Source organism: Nicotiana sylvestris, chromosome 12 (genome assembly GCF_000393655.2).
Source record: "Nicotiana sylvestris chromosome 12, ASM39365v2, whole genome shotgun sequence".
Taxonomy (NCBI): Eukaryota; Viridiplantae; Streptophyta; class Magnoliopsida; order Solanales; family Solanaceae; genus Nicotiana; species Nicotiana sylvestris.
In genome coordinates, this window is record NC_091068.1 from 35,092,301 (window position 1) to 35,114,290 (window position 21,990).

General features: G+C 33.8%; 1 protein-coding gene across 3 annotated transcripts; it reads left to right on the forward strand.

The window, feature by feature from the left end:
* Positions 1-11,615: 11,615 nt before the first annotated feature.
* LOC104229822 (integrin-linked protein kinase 1-like) lies at positions 11,616-21,699 on the forward strand. Of its 3 annotated transcripts, XM_070165213.1 has the most exons (10): positions 11,619-12,354; positions 13,483-13,557; positions 13,633-13,737; positions 14,450-14,535; positions 16,446-16,566; positions 16,811-16,890; positions 17,046-17,108; positions 17,217-17,335; positions 21,144-21,229; positions 21,495-21,699. In XM_070165213.1, the coding sequence occupies exons 1-10, from the start codon at positions 11,926-11,928 to the stop codon at positions 21,618-21,620; spliced, it is 1,290 nt and encodes a 429-aa protein (XP_070021314.1). In that variant the 5' UTR covers positions 11,619-11,925; the 3' UTR covers positions 21,621-21,699. The 3 variants fall into 3 exon arrangements, with proteins under 3 accessions (XP_070021315.1, XP_070021314.1, XP_070021316.1); XM_070165214.1 differs by lacking the exon at positions 13,633-13,737 and having other exon boundaries at positions 11,616-12,354; XM_070165215.1 differs by lacking the exon at positions 21,495-21,699 and having other exon boundaries at positions 11,621-12,354; positions 17,210-17,335.
* The last annotated feature ends 291 nt before the right edge of the window (positions 21,700-21,990 follow it).

Genomic DNA, 21,990 nt, shown 5'->3' on the forward strand with positions numbered 1-21,990 from the left:
TATACATTTATGATCAACATATCGGCATTTAGTTCTCCAAATTAATGCACAGAACGTGGTTGCGTCCGTTGGGATTATGGAAAACCCGATGGACTTTGGATAAGGCTTATCTTAAAAGATCATTATGTGGACAACATAACTGATCCAACTAGGTTTGACCATGATGCATGCACAATTTTAACCAGAGTAAGGTTTCTATGGGGTTTTAGACTGGTACCCTCAAGCGGACAACTCGAGGGAGAAGGCACAGAACCGTCGACTGCATCGCTGATCGACTGTTTTTACTGCAAATAAGCCTTTCCGAATTTAAGGATAGTAAATAGGAAGAGTACAACCATTCATTAAAGTATTGCTATAGGTTTTGAGACGCACGAGTGGAATATGATGTGGAGCATGATTTATACAACAATTAATAACATGTAGTTAAGTATTTGCATGTAGAAAGATAAATACAGTATTTAAATAATAGAAAGATAGTGAAAAGAAAACAAAGAGGCGAGTCAGTTTCATGAATAAAAGAAATATAAATGCTTAAAATAGGCAGTTAAATTCAAATAAAGGGAGAGGGGTACGGGATAAAACATGCTTGGACTAATTTACAAAAGACAAGTTCGTTATGGTAAGAGCCTAAAAATATCCTCAGCGGAGTCGCCATGCTGTCACGCCCCTTTTTCCCCCTTCTTTACGGAGAAGTCCGGATTTCGACATTCCATGGGGGTAATAACTCGTTTCCTTTTTGGGAATTGGGTATTTGAAGAGTTGCCACCTAACGGATTGCGGTGCGTTAGGGCTCTTAGAGTGATTAACTCTTGGATTGGTTTGCATTACCAGAGATTAGGGTAAGGGCTCGAAATAACCTCGAGGGGAAGGTGTTAGGCACCCCTCTTGGTCCACAACTGTGGGTCCCGATCGAACTTATATTCACAAATTAGTCCATATAAATAAATAGTTGAATCAAATAGGTTGCAAGTAAAGCACGTTGGACAACTCAAGTAATAATATAAAGATTTTTGAACGAAGGTTTTAAAAAGGAATTTTGGTAAAGGGGGAGTCCTAGGTTGGTTAGCCTATAGGATCACCCCACACAATGTCTGGTAAACACTCCTCGATGAGGGACTACACGTGACATTAGCATGTAGTCATCATATCCCATGTCTACCTTTCGCATCCCCTTAGTGGTCATGCAAAGCGAGTGTTTGGGTAATGATCTATTGTGTGCTGTTATCCGTCCCTTCTTAATGGTCCTGGAGGGATTTAGGACCTCTACCTATAGGTGGTTCTATACATACCCCTAAGGTTTTAAAGGTGAAAATTCTAAGGCGACAGTCAAAATAATTAGGACTTTTAGAACATAAGATAAAAGGGAGCAATTAAAGGCTCAAAGTTTCCTCCTCAAACAAGACACATACACAGCACGACTTAAGCACAATTAAGGTCTTTTATTAAACAATATCTTAAGGCAAGATATCTAGGTGAATATGCAAAAGACAATCAATTGATTATTTTATAAACCCAGGAGTAATGACCCTAGCAGTTGCCTATTGGTTGCTTAAAGCCGGTTAGGATCAGAAAAACATTAAGTCATAGAAACAGTTTTAGAAACGCAATTTTTGAAAACGCCCTACAGGCTTGCCTATACGTGGAATACTGATGACTGCATTGTATAGTAAGACAGGGCAGATTTTAAAACAGACATTTAAAGTTCCTATGGGCATGTTGTCTAATAATGGATTGAGGCAGTTTTTAAAAGAACTTGTTTCAGGAAATATAAACTACTTAATTAAACCAATTCAAAAGTGAACTAAACGTTAATCGGATTGAGTTATTTAAACTAAACTTAGGCGAGATCCATAGGCAGGATTTGATATTGTTCCCTATAGGCATGATATCTAAGTTTAATACTGATTTTAAATGATTGCAGGTAAGGAAACAACATAAGCACTTGTTATAACAGAATCTAGGTTAAACTACATCCTATAGGCATGGCATCTATTTGCTAAACTGATTTTAAGACCTTGTAGACATGATTTTATTACGGAATTATTTGAAACCTATAGGCATGGTTTCTAGAATGGCGAGATGAAAAGATGTAAAGCCCTATAAGTATGATTTCTACTTGGTAAAGCAATCAGATTAACATGTAAATTCCTATGAGCATGATTTCTACCCGTATTACCCCATAAACATGTAGCTACCCATCCCTTTAACTAGTTACCCCAATATTTGTTTACAAGTTATTACAGACCATATGAGTGAATTACACAAGTAAATGAGAAAATAAGAAGCTAGTCTATAGGGAGCCTTCAATTAGGCCCAGATTTCCAAAGCCTCCAATAGCCTCAAATTCCTCAATTCCATAGACAAAATCATAGTCTAGGTGCATCAAAGTTCCCTAAGGATCTCAAAGATCCCGGGCAGTGCTTATACCTAGTCTTGGTAGCCAAAATTGAATAAGTGCAGTGTGGAAGGGCCAGCCTCAGTAGGCCAGAGTTTAGAGGGTTCTCAAGAGGATCCCAAGGTAGTACACATACTGGAGGGGGCAAAACTTATTGACTTAGGAGTAGAGTGAAAGTACTTGACACAAGTTGAAAGGTTTTAATGAAAAACTATATTAAAAAGGAAGTTTGTTTGAAAGTAATTCAGTAACACAATAGGGGCAGTTTGAAAGAGAATGTAGTAGTCACCTTTAAGACAGGATCATACACAGCCATTAGTCATAGTACCAAAGCAAGTTTCAGTAGTCAAAACAAGGGTCAAGGAATTTGGGGATACATAGGACACAAGCAAAGGTCCAGGAATTGGTATAGACATGCTCAGAAATAGTTGACCCGACAAAGTCACAGAATCAGACATAAAGAACAAACTCACATACAGGGGTGATAGGGGTTTGGGGATATATGGAGCATATGGTGGTAAACACATAGAGATAATTGGTGCAGACATGTTCAAAAACAACATAGAGGGGTAATATGTTGTTCTTAAGGAAGAGGAGTACATAATAATGTAAACATCAACTACAAGTTTCCCAACAAAACCATAAATAGAAGCAAACTAGAAACAGGATGAACTGAAACAATAAAAAAATCATATTGCTGTTGGAACTTTAAATTAAAATTAGAACATCCAGTAAAGAGGACAGTAAGCAAAGTGAAAGAGCAGGAGAACACAATGGTTAGCATTGGCTTGCGGCCGGCTAACTTAGAGTAGTAGCAAGTAGCACAAAAGAGAGCAGAATATTTTAAGTGAGAGAGAGAGAGTTTTAAACCAAGAGTGTTTGTGTTTTTGTGCTGATAAGAGAGTGTGTGTATATATAGTTTAAAAGCATGTAGCAAAATAAGGTAAAAATCAAAGTCCATCAGTAATTGTGGAACTCAGAATTAGTCAGTCAGGAAATCAAGGTAAGTACTCCCTTTAATTGAGGAGTTAACTTCAAACGGTAATAGACATATGACAAATAAGGAAAGAAATCGTATAAGGCTGAACATGACAAATAAGGAAATATTTTTTGCATAGTACGATGACACAACATGTAATAGAGGCTAGGTTCAGCATATTTCAATCAAGGAAAGACTTAAGAAATCAATTAATAGCATAATTGACCATAGAATAAGGTCAGAAAACATTCGACAAGGTAAAAATCAGTAGAGATATCATGCAGAATCAGTGAAGGATCAATCACAAAGATTCAGGGATTCAAAAATAGAAGATAGTACTGATTTAGCACCATTTTATAAGAACAAACACATGGTAAGCAAAACCAGAACCCTAAGAGGCCGAGTAGGACAAGAATCATATATATATATATATATATATATATATATAATTAGAGATTCATGTAGAGTATAGTCTAAATTAGTAAGCTAAGCATGATACAAGTAGGAGAAGTGAAGAATCAGAACATTGGTGAACAAAATAGGGCAAAATCACACAATAGGCAGGGATAACCACAATTAGGAACCCTAACAAGCAAACATAGGGTAAAAATCACAGAATCATAGAAACATACAGATTAAATGAACACGTTATCAAACAAAACTTAGAAACCCAAGATTGGAACTAAAATATTAGGGTTTTCAACATAAGCGAGTTGAAAAAGGAGTAAAATCATAGAATCAGTCGAAATATGTAAGGGATAGAAGTTTAAACATAGAGAATTGGTTTAAACGAAGTGTAGAAGAAGTTCTGAAAACCCTAGTTTGAGAAGAAGGTAAAAACAATACATGAAATCGATGATTTTTGTAAAAGAGATTCAAGAACAGTGTAAAACATCAAAAGAACAGACTCAAATTGTTTAAAAATCATACAGATCTAGGAGTTGTAAACAAAAATTAGGTTTTCAGAAGAAACTCAAGTAGAGATGGAAGAACTTGTTTAGAAATCCAAAGATCGTAACTAATACAGTGTGATTTGGCTCGAAATCACACTGGAGTAGCCATGAACAGCCATATAGCAAACCCTAGATGCAAGCCGCCGTGGCCCAGGGCCCTTGAAGGCCTCAGAGAAGATGAGCATGGAAATAGAGGAGCCATTGGAGGCTTAGGAGTTGAGGGTTGGTCACCGGAGAAGACCGGAGAAGGAGGCGGCGGTTGAAGGGAGCTAGGGTTAGGTTGGGCGGTTGAGAGAAGAGAGGATACAGAGGCGGCGGTATTTGAAATGAGGTAGGGTTAGGGTGTAGTTAGAATTAAAAAAGGAAAGGAATTATGAGGGCCGTTGATCTTTTAGATCAACGGCCAGGATTTAGCCGGTCTTGGGTCGGGTGGGCGGATTTAGGACTTGGGTCGGGTGTTTTAATTTGAAATTGGGCTGGGGTTGGGGTTCGATTTGGGCTACAATTGAAAGTCAATCTAGCTATATTTTAAATAGCCATTTTCCCCCTATATAATTTATAATAAATAATTTCTGAAAAATAATTTTATGTACCAAAATAATTTAAAATAGGTATTTAACATTTTAAAAATATAGGAGACCAATCTTACGCATATAAAATGTAATTATACATTAAATGAGCTAATATTGCAATTATATGCAATTTAGCTTGAAAATATCAAATGCAATTATAAAAATGCATAAAAATATATTAATCATATTTTGGCATAAATATAGAAATTAAATGACTAGATCACCATAACAATAATTTGGGAAATAATTATTGGGGTTTTATGAATAAAAGGGAAGGAAATAAATCAATTTAAATCCTTAAAATTATGAAAAAATTATAAAAATCTTGTGCATGCTTATATATGCATGTATATACTATTTTGAAGGTATCTATGCATATAAAAAATATAGGAAAAATTTGGATCAACAATTGCGACCATCGCAAATGTGAAACAAAGGTCGCAAATGCAAACTCTGCATAACAAGCCCAAAAGTCCCAAATGCGAACTGCCCTGATTCACAATTGCGGCCAATATTTTTGCAAATGCGAAGCTACTCCAACTTAACACTGCATCGCAATTGCGTTGCTAGAGTCGCAAATGCGGACACTACATCCATCACAAATGTGATTCCTTCTTTGCAATTGCGAAGACCCAGCCCCCAGCCCATGCTTACAAATGCGAACTTTTATTCGCAAAAGCGAGGCTCGCAATTACGAGATCTACAGCAAGCACCAGGTACAGGCATTGCACCAGCGGTCCTCAAACTATCCAAACTCATCTGAAACGTGTCCGAAACCCAAGCCCCTTGGGCTCCAAACTAAACATGCATACAAGTGCAATAACATCATATGAACTCGCTCGTGCGAGCAAAACACCCAAAAATAATACTAAAATTACAAATCGAACACCAAAAACGAATGAAATTCAAAAGAAAACTCAAAACCTCTAGAATCACAACCGAGCGTCCGAATCCTATCAAACCAACTACAAATTGCACCAAATTTTGCATTTTTAAATAATAAAACGGACCTATTCCAAGTCCCAAAACTAAACTCCGAACCCGATAACAATAAAGTCAACCTACGGTAAAACCTAAGAAATTTCCAAACTCTTAAATTGCTAAACCTTCGGCAAAACATGCCAAATTAGCCTAGGGACCTCCGATTCAATTTCGGGCATATATCCAAGTCCAAATTCATAATACGAACCTATCGGAATCGTCAAAACATCGATCCGGGGTCGTTTATACAAAATGTTGACCGTAGTCAACCCAAGTTGTTGTTAAAGACAAAATTCATATTTTCTTCCAAGTTCTTATGTAAAAACTTTTCGGAAAAGACAAGGATTGCGTACGCAAATCAAGAAATATCAAATGAACTAATAGAGGTCTTGGAGCACTGTAATAAGGGCTAGTACTCGAAACGACATATCGGGTTGTCACAAATATTAATGTAACATGGAATAACATCTAATTACAAGCCATTGGAAAAACATTATACTACCATCTTTATTTATTTTCTTGATTAATATAGGTTAGTGTTACTATAAAAATAATTTTAATATAATCTCAACTAACCACAATAGGGCTGGGCATATATTCGGTAAGACAGATAACCCGAACCGTTAATTGTTTATTGAGTTATCGGTATCGGGTTATTGGGTTAACGGTTTGGTAACGGTTTAGAATTTTTCATTAGTGGATTATCGGTTCGGGCCTCGGGTTGCCAATTTTTTTAATGGGTTAACCGATAACCCAATAAGAACTAATAAAATTATGACTTTACCCTTAAGTATATACATCTGCTAGGGCTTCAGTTCATTCTCTCCTATTCTTTCTCAGCCGCACTCTTCAACTGCTTCATTTTCATTCTTCATAGACCTTACTAGTTACTCCTAGCGTAAGTCTTTAGTCTTATACATTAGACTTTTAATTTCTATAACAAAATTCATCTTCATATTGGTATTTTTGACTGTTAGTGATTCTTTATTTTTTATTTTCGTTTCTTAATTTTGTGAGCTCACGTTGTGCAGCCTATAACAACTACCAATTTCTCTTCGCACTTATCAATTCTCAATCGACAATCTTCATCAGTTTCGGGTATATTTTGAACATTATTCTTTTGTACAGTACGCTGAGCAAAGACAACTCCAGTGAATTGTCTTTTTTTTTTTTTGCTTAACTCTAGATTGAGTTATCTTATCGGGTAAACCGATAACCGATATCTTATCGGTTCGATTATCGGTTTATCAAATTTGTAAACCGATAACCGATATGTTAAACCGATAATATTCATAACCAAACCGAACCGACCGATGCCCACCCCTAAACCACAATTAGAATATATTTAAAAGATACCAATCAAATTTGACTCTCTGAATAACTACTAGTCCTACTAAATTAATAAAAAGGAAAAAATTAGTTCAATAAAAATGATTTAATAGGTGTATCAATTGTTTAAATGAATTGGTTGAATCAAAATTAGTCACTTTCTATCACTCATAGTGACATGAGTCAGGAAGCAGTCAGAGAAAATGTTTTAATGGAGTCAATTATAAGTGAATTATTAAAAGCATTGTTTGGGCCCACCATATCTGTCTTTTAAATTCAGCAACAATCTCATTTCTTTATGTCCCCCTTTCATTTGCTTCCACGTTTAATCTCCCATTCTGTCTCTGTCTTTGCTTTTGGAAGGAGGAAAAGAGATCTACTAAGTGTGGTGGAGTTGGCTCATAAAGAATGATAGACTAAGATTGATATTTGATACACAACACTTTAATTTTTTAATTATTATTAACATTTAAGTTTAGTACATAATTTGATTTGCCGCTGATACATAGTACCTAGACAAACACTTTTGTAAGAAGATAAAATAAAAAGGGGATACATCAAAAATCATTTAGCTTTCAAAACATTTTTAATTAAAATGTCTTGCTATCTGTCCCTAAAAAAGCAGCTTCGGTGCATAAGATATTTGGCATTCATGCAGGGTTCGGAGAAAGGTCACACCCCAAGGAATGCAATATAGACAATATACCCTAATGCAAGCATTATTGGTTGATTTCACGCCTCGAACACGTGATGCATATGTCAAACAAATATAACTTTACCATTGCTCTAAGACTCTCCTTTGTTTTGCCAATTGTCGCTATTATCGAAATTGATAATATCAAAATAATAATTGATAACATTATTCTAGTAGATTATTCTAGTTGATAATATCAAACTAAATAATTGTTATAATACTTAGTTTTAATGATGATAAACAATTATAACATTTGGAATTTTTTCGAGAAAAGTTATTGAATTTTTAGTTATCCATATAAAACTACCCAAAAAAGTTATCCATATAAGAAAAAGCAAAAAATATAAAATAAAATGTAACATGTAAAAAGATTTAATAACTATTTTACAGTGACAACACAAATTAGTATGAAATACAACAGAAGAACTAAACTCTATGATGCTTTTACAGATTTGAATCCACAAACTTTTGATTCTCTGTTTTTATTCTTTCAGATGTTACATATATAATATGAAAAGACCAAAAATGTCCTTAATCTATTAAATTTACCTTTAAAATATCCTTCTTTCACCTTTTGGACCATAAACGTCCTCAAAGTTATCTTTTGTCTTAAAATGCCCCTAACATTAACCGTTGACTGGTTGACTAAGTGGGCCTTCGTAAAGAGTCACATGGCACTCTTCCATTGGTCCACGTAGGACTTATGATTTCAACTTGTAGGTTGCAGCTATCCAACATGTTTGTAAGATGTTGACTTCCAGAATCTAAAATATCTTTTCCAGATAATGAAGGTTTCCATGCGTTTCTGTAACAATGAAAAAGAAGCTAAATCAGAGGAAAATTCAATCCAACTATTGATCAAACAAAAAGAAGAGAAAATAAAGGTCGCCATCGTTATATATACTCCGTTCCAGTTTATGTGAACCTATTTTCTTTTTGGTCCGTTCCAAAAAGAATGAACCCTTTTTAAATTTGGTAACAATTTAGCTTAAAGTTATAACTCTACCCTCAATGAGAAGCTTTTATAACCACACAAATACTCTTGGCCCCATTTAAACTTGTTTAGGACCACAAATTTCAAAAGACTTCATTTTTTTCTTAAAATTCGTGCTCAGAGTAATAATTATATGTATAGAGAGACATGGAAACCTTCATTATCTGTAAAAGATATTTTAGATTCTGGAAGGCAACATCTTACAAACATGTTGGACAGCTGCAACTCACAAGTTGACTGCATCAACATGTTAGTTGTGGGATACATCTAGGCAGCTTTTATGATCTACAATTAAGTAGTTGTAGACCAATTCAATGAGATTTATTGTTCTTATCCTTTAATTTTTAAACAATAATAATAATAATAATAATAATAATAATAATAAATAGTAACGAAAATGGCTAAAACAATTATAATAATAATAGAACGATAACAATAACAATAATAGAGTATAACATTATTTAAAAATTATACTTTTTATTTCTAATCTAAGAAAATAAATAAATCAAACATTGATCAATCTTATTCAAATAATAGTGAGAGTTAAGATGTAAGCTGGAAATTGCACCCTTATGAATTGGAAAAATGTAAAGAAAAAATTTTATTTTTGGAAGTGGAGGAGGAGTGAATATTCTTTTTTTTTTTAAAAAGTTCGGAAGGTATGTGATGATAAATTCATATATCCGTTCATAACGATTATTTGAATTATTCTATTACGAAGCACAAATTGCTATTGCTACAACAAATTAAGAAAATAATATTAAGATTCACACTACGTACACATTGTTACATTGCGGAAAAATAGATTATTCTTTCGTTATTCTATATATTTAAGAAATCAACTTTTGCATTTGAGAACGTTATATAAGCAGCACTGAGCACACTATCTTTTGCCTAGGAAAACTATCTAGCAATATATGATTGTGAAGGTGTTTGACTAAGATTATAAGTTGGTCCAACTGTCTTATAAATATTTTTTTTGGTTTATTTACGTATTTGATAATCACCTAAAGTACTTATAAGCTAAAATTCGTCAAAAGTCATAAGTTGGTTACCCTCAACTTATGATTTTTCAGTTTATAAGCACTTTTATTTTTATTAAGACTCCTACTATTTTATCCTTACTAATATTTTTCAATTCATAAAATTTACACCCAACTTATGATTATTTTCAACTGATAAACACTTTAGTTTGATCAAAACTCCTACTATTTTATTCTTAATAGTATTTTTTTTTAATTCACAAAATTTTATGCCTAAAATAAACTTCTAACTTCTCTTCATTCAATATTCCTTATTCCTTCTTTTCTTTACGAAGATACTTCTTAATTTAGAATCTTTTAATTTGAGTGTATTTAACAAAAGATATTTTATCGGTACTTTTTTATCAAACACATCAATAACGTTACCATTATATAAAAATACATAACTGCTTATTTTATAAAATCAATTTCAACACTTGAAAAATCTTTTTGCAATACTTCAAGTTCATCAACTATTTACAATTCGTTAAAGTCGAGTCCATTACTCAAATGGTCACTCAACTATCTCAAATTATCTGCTAAAACCACTTTTCTTTCATTTGTAACAACAAAGTCATTTAATTATGTCTATAGCACTCAGAAAGTCACTCAATTAAATTTTTCAAATTTTTGATTGTGAAATACCTATTTACCCTCTAAATTATTAATTTTTTAACTTTTTAAATACTATAATTTTGTTCTCTTTTTAATCTACATTGTGGACTTACCTATAGAATAAATATATTTTATTTATAAAATAAAATATAAAAAATTAGTTTTCAACTCATATAATGACGGAATAATAATATAACTGAGAATAATTTTTAAGAATATATAATGTATATTATAAAAATACCTTTATTTAAATAATTATGTTTATATTATGTCCATGAAAAATATATATATTTTACAACCTTTATTTTCTTTCATTCTAAATTGTGTAAATAATTTTTAAAATTTTTGTTGTTAATAATAAAATTATTATTATGAATAAATTATTCTAATTAATTTTTTACTATGCTCATTTTTTTGTTATTCCAGCATTATATATGCTTAAATACTTTTTATTTTTTTAATTTATAAATAAAATTTATCTATTCTATAGGTAAGTCAATAATATAAATTAAAAAAGGAAAATCCATAATATAAAAAAGTTAAAAAATAAAATAAAAAGAAGATAAGTGTTTATAATTTAGAGAGTAAAATAGGTATTTAGCAATCTAAAATTTGAAAAATCTAGTTAAGTGACTTTTTAAGCGCTATAGAAGTAGTTTAGTGACTTTGTTATTACAAACAAAAGAAAAGTGATTTTAGCAGATAATTTGAGATAGTTGAGCGATCATTCGAGTAATAGACTCCGTTAAACTCAAATGGCCTCTATATATGACACACTTATAACTCGTGTGGCAAAAAAACATAGTTGTAGATTCAATAACATTTATAATCTAACGGTATCGGTAAATATTTTTCATACAATAAAACATTGATTTTATGAATATTTTTATAATTATTTTCATATTAGACGAAAATTACTTTTTCCTGCATGTTAGTTCAAATTTCATTGTTCATGTACTTGAAAAACTAATAAATTTACTGTTTTTTTTTTGGTCTGGCTATAAAGTTACATTGTTGATTCACGAAAAGACAAACAAAAGAAAAAGAAAAAAAAAAGTGGACCATTGTCACAAGGTCACATTAGAGGTGACATATCAACAGCAGTAACGCATTTTCCGGGAAGCTTTGTGATGTACCTGAAAATGTCCAATCCCTTCCTTCCTTTCCTCCATTGTAACACACCTCTCTTTCTCTCTCTCTCAAATTTCATTCTCAATTCTGCACATTCAACTACCAAATTTTCAATTATTTCAGAACAAATATTCGCCATCAAATGCTTTGCCGTTTCTCGTAAATGAAATGATCATTCACGAGCTCACTAATACAAAAAGAATAATGATAATATAATTATTATAGGTTTTGCTTCTTTTATTTAGGTGAAATTATTGAAAATGGATGTAAAAGCGCAACTGAAACGAGGAATATCGAGGCAATTCTCAACAGGATCATTGCGACTGAGCGGGAAATTCAGTTTCAAGAGACAAAATTCATTGGATCCAAAGAGCAAGAACATGAGGTTCAGTTTCGGGAGGCAATCGTCACTTGATCCAATACGGAGGATTCCATCGTTAGAAAATGAGACTACTAATGCAGTGCCGGAGAATTTGGATTCGACGATGCAACTGTTGTTTTTGGCGTGTAAAGGAGACGTGAAAGGCGTGAAGGATTTGTTAGATGAAGATGATGTTGATGTGAATAGCATTGATTTAGATGGAAGGACTGCTCTGCATATTGCTGCGTGTGAAGGACATGTAGAAGTTGTGAAGCTTTTGTTGAGTCGGAAGGCTAATCTTGATGCCCGTGATCGTTGGGGAAGCACGGTACACTTTTCTTTCTTAATTACCCTCTGTCTTAAATTATTAGAAAACGTTAATTACAAGGGATATTGGAATATTTTACCCTTATTTATGTCTTAAGATATGACCTCTCAGTTGAATCCGTTTTCAAGAACAATTATAAGGTACAATGAGAAAAATATAATTAATTTTGTCTTGAAGTGATAAATAATTTGAGAAAACTATTTTTTTAAATCACGACAGATAATTGAGACGGAGGGAGTACTATTTTTACCATTTTTTGGATCGTAAACTTCTAAATGTTTGATATATTGTCTTTGGTATGACGAAGATTAATACGTCTTTTACTCCATTTTATATGATGGTGTTTGACTTAATGTAAAGTTTAAGAAAAAAAAAAGAAGAAAAATTTAGAACTTGTTGTCTAAATTAAGAACTACATTTGTATCGCTAGAAATATGGAAATGTACTGTTCGTTTTAGGATAGACTAAAAAGGAAATACCATCCGCATAAATTGGGATGGAGAAAAAATTGGATCTTACCTTGAATTATGTAAAATTTAATGTGAAAATATCTTTCTCACTTAGGGGTGTAAGTCATTTTTACTGCTGTTACTCTTATCACTTGTTTCAATCAACATTTGCACGACAATGAACCCGAAATATGATAATATTTTATTTATTTATTTATTGTTGTTTGCTATTCTCCTTGATATATTGTCCCTGATAATTGATGAAATCTTGGTTCAAGTAAATATGGAAAATTGTAACTTTAGATTTATATCGAGGAAATATGAATAAGGGGTGTGGAACAAAGTTTCGATTCTTCAGAAACTTTAGCAACTGTGAATCTATGGGGAACAAAAGTTGGTTTGCCTGGAAAACTATTCTGTTGCTAGTTTCTTCCCTGATTTGTGAATAATCATGAGAAGGACTAGATGAACTAGAAAATTTTGTTGGCATAAGATGAGAAAGGACTTACTAGGTCTTACAGAATAAAAAAAGGTTCAAGTGGCTTCAACAAATCTTACTTGAGAGGGAAAAATGCAAACCTGTGACATTTACAGACTATATATCTCTTTATTTTTCAATTTTATTTATCTCTTTGCATCTGACAAATACTATTTATAAGTATTCAAATGCATAATGCAGGCTGCAGCTGATGCGAAATACTATGGAAATGTTGAAGTTTACAATATCTTAAAGGCCCGGGGGGCCAAAATCCCGGTAAGTGGGAAGATAATTTTCTGGTTAGAGTGAGTTTTATTGTAATATGGCGCTGAGTATAAGTCATGTTGCTAGAAAACCAGAAACACACCAATGACTGTAGCAAATCCTCGAGAAGTTCCAGAATATGAACTCAATCCACTTGAGCTTCAAATCCGGAAAAGGGATGGAATCTCGAAGGTAAGGTGTATCTAAGATTTCAAAATAAGCAGTGGGACGTTTTAATTTTGATAAATGATAAAAGCATTAAATGCCATGTGTGCAGTATGCGTAGTATAAGAAACTTTCAGAAGTTATAATGGTAAGCTGTTTGATTTTCACTAGAAGAACTGTATACGTTGTAGTAAGGAGTAACCCATGTTCGAAGATGCAGCCTTCCGGTCGTGAACTAAAATTGAAATGGATGGTGCTGCAACTTTTCTACAGAAGAGATTGACTACTGCTGCTATGCCTCGTTCCATACATAACCAGGAGATCATCTTACTACATGTTTATCTAAAATCAGATTTAGTTTATCCTCTTTAACTTCTGATGGTTGCAATGAGCACTTTGTCATAACTCTGAAATTTTAGGTCTACTTTTAAGTATTCAGCTTGTGAATTGGTGAAACTTCTTAATCCAATTATGTCATCAAACATAGCTCATTTGCAGCGAGTTAAGATTCCAACTATCGTAGGAGACCTCACCTCAAATTTCTAACTTTTTGCAAACTTTTGAACATTTATTTCCTGCTTTGCTTCCTGAAGAAAGCTATGAAATATCTGTGGTCACTTGCCTCTCCTCTTGTGTTTTGTGACATAGCCTCTTCATGGATTTCGTGCTTGATTTTGCACAGCTAATTTTCAGTCTTTTCTCAACAACTTCGCTGCAACTTTCTTTTGACTTTTGACAGGGTTCATATCAAGTTGCTAAATGGAATGGGACAAAAGTTTCTGTCAAGATACTTGACAAGGATAGCTATTCAGACCCCGAAACCATGTATGTTGTGAACGTATTTTCAGTTAATCTTCTATTTCACGCCCATAGGCCACTCTGTTCTCGGATTGGGAAATATTCTTCTATTTTGACTTCAGCTAGTAACCATGTTGCCTGATCCTCTGTAACTAGCAAGCTTTGACATGATACATTGATCTGGTTATTAAATTCGCGGTACAGATTTGGTAGATGTTTTATCCAGCTTAGGTTGGTTTTCACATGTTGAAACCGTTTGTTTTCTTCACTTTCACTTGGGTGACATTTCATGTATCCCGTTTGGACTTATTTTCTGTGTCTATACACGAAGCCTAGACTGCTAATATTAACTTTGAGGCTTATTGTTTGAAGGAATCTGGCTAAGAAAACTAGGAAAAGTTTCCTAGTGTTAGTCAACAAGCAATTGTCCAGCAAAAGAAATCAAGACATCTTGGAGTACTTTCATGTTTGATTAAGCAGGCTGTTCCACTAAGTTGCATTCTGTTATAAAACAATCTTGTGGACGAGTTGATGACATCATTATGTGTGCTTAAATCTAACACTGACCTTTATTTACCTATATTGCTGGTACTCTCCAAAAATGCTGAACTTTGGAGGATTCAACATGAACACCGAGGCATTTTTGAAGAATCCGAGCAACGTAGTTATTTACAGTTAATAGGTGGTTCTTTGCTCTTTTATGCTTGGTAGATTGTGAACACGGTATTGGATGGCTTGTAGGTGACTTTATGAAATTTTCATAAGAAAACCAAAATCCCTGAAGAAGCTGGAAATACATCTGTCAAAAATATAGCGGTGCATTTCCTTCTGATCATCCGGTCATAGAGTTTCATTTATGTGAATCCCAATGTATAGCATACTGCAAGGTCTTTATCCATGAATCTTATCCTTTTGAGCATCTAAAGTGATAGAAAGATGAAATTGTGCATCGCAAAAGGAAATCCAGCCTAGTAGATAAATACTCGTTATATTCATATGTTTCTGTAATGCTGGCAGATTTAGCTCATGGAATGCATCTTGGGTTTGTAGTAATATGTAATAAGTTGAGGAATGAGTATCACACCTGGTACTTTTGGTGGCCTTCTTGTTAGGCATTTCCCCAATTTCATCCTAACATTTCCCTAAAACCAGAAATTTGGAATGCATAATTCTATAAGCTTCTTTGAATTTTCTGCACCCTAGTTATGTAGGCTGGGGTTCCTCGAACTCGGGTTGTAGCATAATAGTATAATACATAATAAGTCGATGCTCACATATGTTGTTTGTGACAGCCTCCTTGTGTAGTTTACCTTATTCATCCTAACATTTCTGTGAATTCCAAATTTTGGTTGCATACATACCAAGCTTCTTTGATTTTATTTTACTGCCACTAGCTATGGTCGTCAGTTTGCCGAAAATGAAACTGCGTACACTATCCTTTTTCTGGTGCCTGTCTAATTTAAGAAAAACTTATTATTTTCATTCATGTGTGATTGCCACAAAGTTGCACCCAGACATTGAAGTGATTCAGGGGAGATGCATTATATCCAAGTGCCTTGATTCATGAGAGCGGACAGAACCGCTACTTTAGTTTTACTATATTATAATAAGATCATTTAGACTATCTTCTGAAATATATCTTGGTCTAACGGTTGATGAGAACTTTTTGTAGTTGGGGAGAATTTTTTGGGGTTGAGATCGGACTTCTTAAAGCTGCAGTCTTGTACATAATTCACATTTTTCTCCTTGCAGAACCAATTTTTTCATTATTAGGCCGTGTAGCTTCTCAAATTCTTTTTTTGATGTGTTCTTTTGGCTTCACATTTGGACAAATCACTTTTTGAGTTGTTATTTAGGATTCGTAAATTCTTGTTGTTCAGTAAACTGTTTCTTCTCTTGATATTAATGTGCCTTAAGTCCATATCCTTCGTATGCAGAAATGCTTTCAAACATGAATTAACTTTGCTGGAAAAAGTACGGCATCCTAATGTGGTTCAGTTTGTTGGAGCCGTTACACAAAATATTCCAATGATGATAGTATTAGAGTACCATCCAAGTGTAAGCTCTCTCTATCTCACCTTGTTCCCCACAAAATCCCTTCTTCACTCTATCCACCTAGACACCAAATTTTGTATATTATTATGCATGCATAATATTGAGAAAATATTTTGATCAGCTCTTACATCAATAGTACATTCAATTTTATGTTGCGATCTCTCTCATGATGTGTTTTTCATTCTTATCAATTTTATGCGCTTTACTTATTTCTTGGCTAGGCTTTTCATTTATTGTTGATTTACAGGGTGATTTGGGTAGCTATCTTCAGAAGAAGGGACGTCTTTCTGCTTCTAAGGTTCTAAGATTTGCACTTGATATTGCTAGGCAAGTCTGTTCTCTTTCATGCATACTAAAAAAAAGGCTCTATTAGTACACTCGAGAATTCTTTTGTTATTTTTAATTTTTAATTTTTTATGCTGATAAGACCATCTACTTTCTTTGGCTGCATCCTGGTTATGACATATGATCCTGATTTTCAGGGGCATGAATTATCTTCATGAATGTAAACCAGACCCAATTATCCATTGTCTTTTAATGCCAAAGTAAGGAAACTAAATGCTTTATGATTCTCAGATGTTAAATGATCTTTTTCAGTGCACTCATTGAGATATCTACTTCTTTTAATGTTTGTAATTTTTGTAAGGTGCCAGAAATATTTTGCTGGACAATGGAGGTCTATTGAAAGTTGCAGGATTTGGTTTGATAAGATTGTCAAACATTTCACCTGACAAAGCAAAGTTGGCGCAGCCTCAAGGCATTGACCGTGCAAGTAAATATTTAAATTTGAGAACTAATGCTGTATTTTGTCCCGGGGCCGGGCCTTAGTGGGCCTAACGGGCCGGGCCTCGCGGTCCCGGGCTCTGGCGGTCCCGGGCTTCGTGGGCCTAATGGGTGGAACCGGCCCGTGACGGGCCTAAGCCCACATGGTCCTGTGCTTAACGGGCCGGGCTCGTGGGCTTCGCGGGCCTAGCGGGCTTTTTTTTTTTTTTTAGACAATTTCTTGTAGTATCATGGCTATATTAAAAATATATATGTAGTATATATGTATATCTAATTATTAAAGTGCTTGATGAAAAAGAAAATAACAAAACAATAGTAAAACACTAAATTGTCATGCATAAATATCACTTCTTGAAGTATATTATATTGTATCTTATGTATATATATTCTCTTATATATTTTCTTTTAGTATATATATTGTATCTTATGTATATATGTTCGCATAATATATTTTCTTGTAGTATATATATTGTATATTATGTATATATTGTAGCATAATATATTTTCTTTTAGTATATTATATTGTATCTTATGTATATATATTCTCTTATATATTTTCTTATAGTATATATATTGTATCTTATGTATATATATTCGCATAATATATTTTCTTGTAGTATATATATTGTATCTTATGTATATATTGTAGCATAATATATTTTCTTGTAGTATATTATATTGTATCTTATGTATATATATTCTCTTATATATTTTCTTGTAGTATATATATTGTATCTTATGTATATATATTCGCATAATATATTTAAGAGCTTGGTATATATATTGTATATTATGTATATATATTCGCATAATATATTGTCTTGTAGTATATATATTGTATATTATGTATATATTTTCGCATAATATATTTTCTTGTAGTATATATATTGTATATTATGTATATATTTTCGCATAATATATTTTCTTGTAGTATATTATATTGTATCTTATGTATATATATTCTCTTATATATTTTCTTGTAGTATATATATTGTATATTATGTATATATTGTAGCTTATAAATAATTCTAAGTATAGACAAAGAAATATTGCGAAAAGAAGCTCATGGGTAGAAGCAATAAATTTTATTACCAAAAAATGACATATCTTTCTTAGTCATCCTTCCCCCAATGGAATGAGCACAACAAGGTACTAATACCACCATTAGAAGGAAAAAAACTAAGGAAGATGTGCCAAAATACAAGTTACATATTATTCTATGTATTATCTCTAACAAATCTCATAAATCCTTCAAGGTTCGGAGGAGGTTGCGTTGGTGGTGGTGGAAAAGAAGCTTGTTCATCACCACTTCCGGGCGAAGCCGAATCCTCCGCAAGTTCCGCTATCATTTCTTCATAAGCTTCATCTATCGCCGGTTGTGCTTCTGCAATTCCAAAGTTTCTTCTTTCCGAGCGGATCCAATCTCTAAACAATACTGATTTTTCCAAGCTATCCCTCATAGACGCTCTATGATCACCTATTTGCAGTCTTGCTTGACTGAAAGCGCTCTCTGATGCAACAGTTGAAGCTTGAATTGATAAAATATCCCGAGCCATCCTTGCAAGAACAGGAAAATGTTTTTCCCTTGCCTTCCACCATTCCAAAAGATCAAAAGAGCCGTCTGGATTCTCCTTTTCAAGTCCCTGAGACAAATAAACTTGAAGCTCATTTAGATGTGAAGTTTCATCATAATTTTCACCTTGAGACCCCCTGAACTCCGTCCAAGATTTAAGAGCTTTTAAGCCCGCAACTCTTTTAGAGGATTGTGAGCTAGACGAAGTAGGGGTTGGAATAGTTGGCCTAGCATGCTCTAAGGCAAGTTGATAAGCATTATAAACTGTTTGAGCGTTAATCTTAATTGAAGCTTTTGCATCTGCAAGTGTCGCAATTTCCTCATTTGAAAGATCTAAAGCCTTATAAATATTTGAATACCAAAAATGAGGACCTCCCAATTTCATTGTAGGATTTAGCATTGCAGCAAGACCATAAATAGGAGGGATAGGAAAAAAATATTTTTTAAACTTTTGTTTCATTTCATTTATAGCAAGTTCATAAATATCCCCACCCTCACTAAATTCAACAAACAAATCAGATAGTGCTGCAATATAAACTAAACAGTTTGAAATAGTAGGATAATATTGCCCAGAAAATGCATTTGTTGCAATTTGAAAATGTTCTAAAAAATCTAAAAGAATTTTAACATTAGTCCAATCTTGAGTGGTAAGCATTTCATCATCATCTTCACCACCTACCCGAGAATTAAACGTTGCATTAATTGGGTTTCTATATTCATATGCTACTACTAAACTTTCGTACATACAATTCCATCTAGTCGGGCAAGGTTTAGGAACCTTTCTTTCTCTAAGGCCATATTCATCACATTTTTTAAAATACTCTCTAAGTCTACTTCTACGGTTTGAATAAAAAAGCCAATTAAGAGCCATTCTAACCTTTTCAATTTCTATGTTTAATATTCGCATACCATCACCGACAATTAAATGATAAATATGACAAATACATCTAACATGGAAAATATTAGTAAATGCAGGATTTAGTGTTGTTGTAAGCAGAATTAAATGGGTCGACCGGTGCATCACTTGGGTTATTAAGAGGACTAGTAGGTGTATCATCTAAATCCGGTGCTTGAGTTTCATCATCATCCTCATTTTCCTCATTATTTTCTAAGATGGTTTCATTAGGATAAAGAGCATTCATAATTTCATCATCTAATCTATCACCTGGTGCAACATTATGATAAAATTCACTATCGGTAAATTGAAAACAAGGGTGATCACTATCAAGAATTACGGAAGGAGGAGGACGTCTAGGTTGGCGACTACTTTCAACTTGCTTATCTTTTCTAGGTCGGGGAGCCGGGGGAAGGGTAGTTGGTTGGCCACTACTTTCACCGGTTTTATCTTTTCCTTTACCAAACATTTTTTTCAAAGTAAATGCCATATTAATTATAATTATGCAAACTAAACCACACAAAAATATATTCTAAAAACGTAAGAGTTGAAACGAGTTTACCGGATTGCCGAACAACTTCTTGAAAATTGAAAATCGTTGAACACTTGAAAACTTCAATTCAACAACTTCACAATTTTTCACGAAATTTCAACAATAAATTAAGTAATTGTAGTAGAGAGATTGAGAGAGATTGAGAGAGATTGAGAGATATTGAGAGATATTGATGAATTGGTGAATAAAAATGAAAGAATGAGGGGGTATTTATAGTTGAGAAATGGGGAAAAGTGTAATTATATAAAGTTTGGGGTTAAAATAAAGTTTGGGGCCAAATGACCATTTTTTTAACTTAAAAAACGGTCATATTTTCAGCCCAAACGGCTAGATTTTAAATATGGCCGTTGCAGATTTTTTTTTTTTTTTTTTTTTTAAAAATAGTCGTTGGGCCCGCAGGCCCGCCAGGACCGGCCCAGGCCCGCCTGCCGGTCCCGGGCTAAACGGTCTCGGGCTCGTGGGCTCACCCATGGAGACCAGCCCGTGACGGGCTCAGGAGGCCCACCAAGACCGGCCCACCTAGGACCGGCCCACCAGGCCCGTTAGGACCGCGGGCCCGGTCCGGTCCGGTTCAGGCCCGGCCCACCGAGCAGCATTATTGAGAACACATAATTTAATCAAAATAATAGGCAGAAAAAGAGCCTTCTAGTTTGATATTAGTGTCCGCTGTAAAAACTTCAGGTGATGGACTTAAATGTATTCTTATTTCATGACAGGAGGAACTGTAATTGCAACGCAATTGTTGACTATTACATTCTCTTTCTTGTTACTTGTAGGTCCCTATACAGCACCTGAGATTTATAAAGATGAAATATTTGATAGAAGTGTGGATGTATATGCTTTTGGAGTATTACTTTATGAGGTACCAATTCAATTTCAGATCATTTAACTTATGGTTGCATTTCTTTTTGCTGCATAATTATTTTAGCTAATCGGAACATCACTGTATGTAATAGAATTCAAACATTCTTCTTTTGCTTGTATTTCTTTTCTATTTTGTTTTCAGAAAACTCTAGTCAATTCTGCCGACCTAATACAAACTATTTTAGATTCCTTGTTTTTGGAACACTTTGTGACATGAATGATTTAGTTTACTCTGAGTTTTAGTTAAACTTTGTTGGGTATAGATGATGGAGGGAACACCACCTTTTCATCCCAAATCACCTGAAGAGGCTGCTAGATTGATGTGCAAAGAGGGTAAAAGACCATCATTCAAGTCAAAATCTAAGTATCCGCCGGACCTTAAAGAGTAAGCCCAGCTGTTAATTTTTCTTTTAAATACTCGGATGCATCTGGTCTTTTGCAGTTTGTATGGAGTTATAGAGTAGCAACATCATGTACTAATCAGTACTTCTAATTAGTGGCATAGGCCACACTATGCCAAGGGTGGTAACAACACCCTTCACCGAATAAAAATACTATATATATAGGTCAAATATTACTTTATATGGCTATATATTATATTTTGAGCACCTTAATACATTTGAGTGAGGTAATCCAGCAGTCCAAGGTGTTTAAAGTGAGGTGTTGGTCACGGGCTTGAATCCCTGTCCAAACATTTTTATCTGCTCATTTTGTTTGCCAAAACAAAATGGAGACCACTATGTGTGGTCTATTTGACTC